This window comes from Nestor notabilis, unplaced genomic scaffold (assembly GCF_000696875.1).
Source record: "Nestor notabilis isolate BGI_N333 unplaced genomic scaffold, ASM69687v1 scaffold2633, whole genome shotgun sequence".
Lineage (NCBI taxonomy): Eukaryota > Metazoa > Chordata > Aves > Psittaciformes > Psittacidae > Nestor > Nestor notabilis.
In genome coordinates, this window is record NW_009921320.1 from 48,185 (window position 1) to 54,530 (window position 6,346).

Below are 6,346 nucleotides of genomic sequence, written 5' to 3' on the forward strand. Positions count from 1 at the left end.
TTGGTCACAGCAACCCCATGCATCACTACAGGCTTGGGGAGGAGTGGCGGGAAATCTGCTTGATGGCTGTTGAACATGATCCAGCTTGTGCCAAGGCAGCCAAGGTAGCCAACAGCATCCTGGCCTGTATCAGCAACAGCATAGCCAGCAGGGCCAGGGCAGTGATCATCCCCCTGTACTCTGCACTAGTGAGGCCACACCTCAAATCCTGTGTCCAGTTCTGGACCTCTCACTGCAAGAGAGATCTTGAGGTGCTGGAGCATGTCCAAAGGACAACGAAGCTGGTGAAGGGCTTGGAGCACAAGTCTTATGAGGAGTGACTGAGGGAACTGAGGTTGTTTAGCCCCATAGAGGAGACCATATCCCTCTCTGCAACTACCTGAAAGAAGGTTGTAATGACTTGGGGTTCAGTCTCTTCTCCCAGGTACCAAGTGATAGGACAAGAGGAAATGGCATCAAGTCACTCCAGGGAAGTTTAGACTGGATATTAGGAAGATTTTCTTCACCGAAAGGGTTATTAAACACTGGAACAGGCTGCCCAGAAAAGCGGTGGAGTCACCACTCGTGTAGGTAGCAGTTAGGGACATGGTTTGCTGGTAGACTTGGCAGTGCTGGGTTATGTTGAACCTGATGATCTTATAGGTCCTTTCCAACCTAAATAATTCCATGTTTCTATGATTGTGTCCATCATCACAGGCAAGGTGTACGTTAAATTACAGCTAGGCTAGAAACAAGTAGTCAGCACTCAAGATTAAGCCACAGCATCTTGTTTTCTATGTCTTAGATAATGGCACCAGCTGATTCTGGCAAGTGTATAAATTTTTGTTCTAAGAAATAGTATCTTTCTTGATTTGGACAATTAAGATGCTATTCTTGACATTGCACCAAATAATATTTGTTCTTCCCAACACCATTAACTCCATCAAATAAAAGACTTTTAGCATCACTTCATTTTACATTGGCTCAGAGAATTTTAAAGAGCTTTTAAAAAATGACTGTTTAGTTTGTAGATCTGTACTTCCGTAATATGTATAAATAGTTATATGAAAGAACTAAACCAAAAGGAGGCAAGAATAACGTGAAAAATCTTTAAGTAAATGCGTGTTGTTGAGTATGTATGCTTTTGTATGTATAGTATAGATAACATCCGTTTGGGATATGATTTCCATATTTAACTAAAAAACACGAACACTAAATATTTTGGCAGTATTTTAGGTCATTTCCCTACAGCTTTGCATGTGGATTGCAGATAAATGACCTACGTTGCTTATAAACCCTCATTCTTAACTAATGTCATAAATTATTAACATTTCATGTACTGTTTACATTCACACATTTCATTTACATATGTTGCTGTTTATACTGTTTTCTTATATTTGTGTCTACCAAGATGTAGTTGTGCTGGTGCTCATATAGTATCATTTTGTTATTAATTTGTCAAATAATGCTACAAGGACTGGAGACACAAAAATAATATACAGTCACTGACAAGATTCAAATTTATTAAAAGATGTTGTTGTGTGGTGGCAGAATGGACTGGGTAATTGCCATTATTTAAAAACATCTTCCAAAGATTGCTTTCAATATTTTGCTTTTACTACTTTAGTAGCAGGGCATTGCATTTTGCATTTGTTGGTGGTTTGAATTTGAACAGCGTATTTGTTGCTTTTACACAATAACTTGGTATCTTTAAATCTATGCAGTATGCAGCGTTTAACAGTTGAAATTCAACATACTTAAAAAAGAAAACATATTTTTCTCTGTTTTTGTTAATGTGTAATAGAAACCTGAGCAACAACAAGATTACAGATATCGAAGAAGGAGCATTTGATGGAGCCTCTGGTGTGAATGAACTATTGCTCACTAGTAACCGCTTGGAAAATGTTCGACACAAAATGTTCAAAGGACTAGAAAGTCTCAAAACACTGTGAGTGTAACAATTTGAGTGGTTTTATTCTTCCTTTCTGCTAGGTATTTTTTTAAAGTAATATTTTATCTGTCCTAAAAAAAAATGTTGATGATTAGTTATGGATTATTAAAGCATACCTTAATTTTTGTTCCTATTTTACAAAAGATTATCTTACATTATCTTAATTCATTGATTATTAATTATGGATATAATGTAGCTGAAATTTTTCATTGTGGTTACTTGACTACAGAAATGAAGTCCTTTAAAATGATGAAGTGGTTGAGAATGGGTAAACATCCAAACGCAGAAACTGAAATGAAAATAATCATCTGCTTCAAAGTAACAGAAATTTGCACAAGAATTACGCATTTTATGTAATGGAATCTGATTCAATTCAGCCTAACCATTCATGGGAATTCTGCTAGAGGAAAAAATTATTCTGGTGGATATTGAAATAGAGGAAATTATTATTTTCGAAGTAATTTTAATGTCATTTCAACAGTGAAGTGAGGAGTAAAAGCACTATAGCTTGGACTCATTTTATTCTTTCCACGAAGGCAGTTTAGCTCATTCCACTCAAAAAGATAGTTTATACAATCTACAACTTCTTAGCCTTCTTCAGAGAGCCTATCCTGATCAGCAGACCAGAGCTGAGATTAAATGGTCTTTGGGGCTTCAGCTGTATTTTTAATAAATCAGGCCTATCATTTCTAACTTTGCATTTAAAGCTGTTAAATTGTTAGAAGCAGCTATTCTTAGACAAAAACATAGGGGAAAATATTCATTTATTGATGGTCATAGAGGAGAACAGCAAACTTGAAAGCTTGTAAGTTTTACAGAAATATGAGAGATTTTAGAATAGATGTTTCTTGTTTAGTATTCTCAGTTTTTTACTAGATCCTAGAGTCATGAGGAGGAGCAGTCAGGGTACCCTGATTTCAGTTAATTGAAACACTTGAGAATGAGGTAGAAATGGCTTGTAGAATTCATCCTAAGAAAATTCAGGTTGAAGGGGTCTCAGGAGGAATTCAGCTGGTTCCAATAGGCTTGGAAGCATGGATGCTGTGTAACTCCAATTTGGGGAATTTCAAGTTGTTATTAATTAACAAACTTAATTACTGATTCTGGTACTGAAAGAAAAAACCCACAGATGCTTAGGGGAAACATCCCTTGCTTCTGTGAAGCCTACCCACCCATCTTTCTGTATTCCTGTGCCCTCCAGGCACACTGTACTCGGTCCCCTCAGTGAGGTGACAGGTGGCACAGGGGTCACTGCACTTGTGGCTCCTCCACCAGTAGCAGTCCCTTTGGAGTCATTCCTCTTGGCCCTTGCTTGGGCCACCACTTCAGCTCCAGCCCCTGCTTGGGCTTAGATAAGAAATGTTGATCTTTCCTTTCTCAGGATGTTGAGGAGCAACCGTGTGAGCTGTGTGGGAAATGACAGCTTCACGGGTCTCAGCTCAGTTCGCCTGCTCTCGCTGTATGACAACCAGATCACCACCGTGGCACCCGGCTCCTTTGATACACTACATTCGCTCTCTACGTTGTGAGTCATGCGTTTGAGTTTTACCTTACCCGAACTTAAACCTCTGATGTTCTAAGAACATTTATGTTAATGTTTACTATATAATTTCACAGCATGAGGTGAAGTGAAGGAAAAAAAGAGTTCATAGAGGTATTTTTGAGAAATACCTGATTACTAAAAATTATTTCCTGGACCATCTTGGACTCCTGAGAGTATGTTTTCATAGTGCCCTTGAATGCAGCACTAGACTGATTTCCAGGAGTGCCTGAGAAGGCAGGAAAAATGTGCTGCTCAACTCCTCCTTCAACAGAAGCCCACTGATTTGAACCAGGGCAGAAAGACGTATTTTGGATAGGCCTTGCACAGTCAGAGCTGGTTGAACCACTATGTTGTCTGTTTTTCTGCCCTGTGCCATCCAATTATTGCCTTAACCTCCTTGGACTACTGAGGATCTTAATTCATACATGTTTTATAATGAAGCTTCAGTCTCATTTTCTTTAAAAATAGTATCCTTTTTTTATTTAAACATGATGTAATTTATGGGAAGAGAAAACGGTGAGCAAGGCTGCCACTCAAGTTTACTGAAGAAATGCTTTTTGTAGGTAGCAATATTCAGGAAAGTACTTAATCCCTTTTTTACATAAAATGTGACTCTTTGCACCATGTGACTACTTTGTGCATATTAAGGATGACATGTTTATAAATAACAGAATTGTCAATAGGTTTGTGCTGAAGTAGGGAGATGCTGAAAGTACTGAGAATTCTAGAAGTAAATTCATTTTTATAACTGGCATGTAATCAACTTAGCTGTCGCTTCAGATAGGAAACTTATTCTCTAGAGCAAATAAAAGATGGAAATCTTGAGATGACAAATTAGTGGAATAGCTGTTGTCAGGTTAACTCTAATAATGTAAAATAATTAGCCTTCATCTCTATATGAAATTATTGCATTATCAGTACAGAGTAGCTTGAGAACAAGTCAGGTCTTTGACAGTTTTAAATTATTTCTAAACGAGTTATATCAAGATTCACCACACAGAGCCTAAATTACAGCTTTCACCTATGGTTTGTACACAGTATTGTTTGAAGAACAGTATTTAAGCTCAGCTTTTTGAAAATAGAAATGGAATACTGAGGATGAAAAAAACTGTGTCATCTGAAGTAAACTTTCCTGTGGTTTTCAGAAACCTCTTGGCCAATCCTTTCAACTGCAACTGCCATCTCGCATGGCTTGGAGACTGGCTAAGGAAGAAACGCATTGTGACGGGGAATCCTCGCTGCCAAAAACCCTACTTCCTCAAAGAGATTCCCATCCAGGATGTAGCAATTCAGGATTTTACATGTGATGATGGTAAGAAAATTACTATTTGAACTGCCTATAATTTCATCTTTCATATACATTGCTGCATGATTCCCATAGATCCATAGTTATTTAAAGCATTAATTTTGCTTTAAATTACTTCATCTGCACTTCATGCTCAGTTTCTACATCAGTTTAAAAATCCTCCACCTGTTTTTAGATGATCAGCCAACACACTGCTATTGTATGTATGCTTTCAAAAGTTTTTCTTGCCTATGTTCAGTACTGTAAATCATAATTTAGCGATAATATAAAAATTAAATACGTGGATCACATGTAGTTCAGATGAGAATATTTTTAAATGCTGATGCTTGAATCAAATGCTCTTTCAGGTTACTTGATCAAATAACATGCCATTTTGCTTAGTTTGTGACTTCCTCAATGCTTAATAAAAAAAAAAAAAAGGGCTACTATCTTGCATCTTTCTCATGCATGCTTCCCTGTATTTCATTATTAGATTGTCAATTTTCAAGGCTGTAACTTTTCTTTGAAGGTACTACCTATTTTTAATAATTTGTTAATTTTAAAAATGAACAAATGTTTTGCTTTGTTATCTTTCTGTGTTCTTTATTTAATTATCTTTTTTCCCATATAATAGCATTTTAGCTAGTAAAACAGCAGTGTAGTAAATAAACTTGAAATGTAAATTCTTGGAGCAATGGATTCCAGAGAGGACTTAATGTTTTCCCTACTTAGAGATATCACAATGTGGAAATATCATGTCTGCTTATAGGAATTCCAGGTGGGATATTATTGCTTATACTGAAGCGCCATTTTTCTAGCAAGCTTAACGTCTGTTTGTTTTTATAAACCAGGAAATGATGACAATAGCTGCTCCCCACTGTCCCGCTGTCCTGCAGAATGTACTTGTTTAGACACAGTAGTTCGCTGCAGCAACAAAGGCCTAAAAGCTTTGCCTAAAGGCATCCCCAAAGATGTAACTGAACTGTAAGTGGCACACTTTTATCCCTTTTATGAAAATTGATTTCAGATTTTTATTGACAGGTTCAAGATGAGGGGAGAAAAAAATGAAGAATTTGATTCAGTAGATCAGTCGAAATTTATTAATATACTGCTTTATACACATAAGGATTTGCAGAGTATTTTGAGAAATTTGAGGTTGCATTTGAATTAGCAATGTTCTGTAAGTCAGTGCTAAAACACTCTAATAAATATCTAAGTCAGTGCTAAAACACTCTAATAAGTATCTGTTACTGAAAAGCTTTAAAAATATATGTATGTAAAATTATAATCACTCTCAGAATTTGTATCCCCAACACTGAACTGTCATATATCTGAACATGGATATCATGTTGTAACAGGTTCAGTTATGGACAGCAGTGAATCTGATTGATTTATGGTCACTGTTTAGGAAGGAATAAAAAAGTTCAAATACATGAAAAAGCAAGAAGAAAACAATCTGTTCATGTGTTTGCATGTTTTCATAATAAACACAGTTCTGTGATATTTCAAAAAGACTGGTTTTAATAGAAAGTCTTTTCATATAGGCAGTCATGCAATCTGGGATATTTTATTAATCTTATATTTTTAT

The 6,346-nt window shown here is 36.4% G+C and overlaps 1 protein-coding gene across 1 annotated transcript in view; it reads left to right on the plus strand.

Annotated features, from left to right (window-relative positions):
- Positions 1 to 5,746, plus strand: part of LOC104403061 (slit homolog 2 protein) — a gene marked incomplete at its 5' end in the record, with an annotated part of 47,158 nt that extends 41,412 nt beyond the window's left edge. The window contains 4 exons of the mRNA XM_010011093.1: positions 1,784 to 1,927; positions 3,312 to 3,455; positions 4,619 to 4,785; positions 5,610 to 5,746. Of these exons, the coding sequence (XP_010009395.1) occupies positions 1,784 to 1,927; positions 3,312 to 3,455; positions 4,619 to 4,785; positions 5,610 to 5,746 (592 nt within the window). The remainder of the gene's footprint in view (positions 1 to 1,783; positions 1,928 to 3,311; positions 3,456 to 4,618; positions 4,786 to 5,609) is intronic.
- Between the last annotated feature and the right edge of the window lie 600 nt (positions 5,747 to 6,346).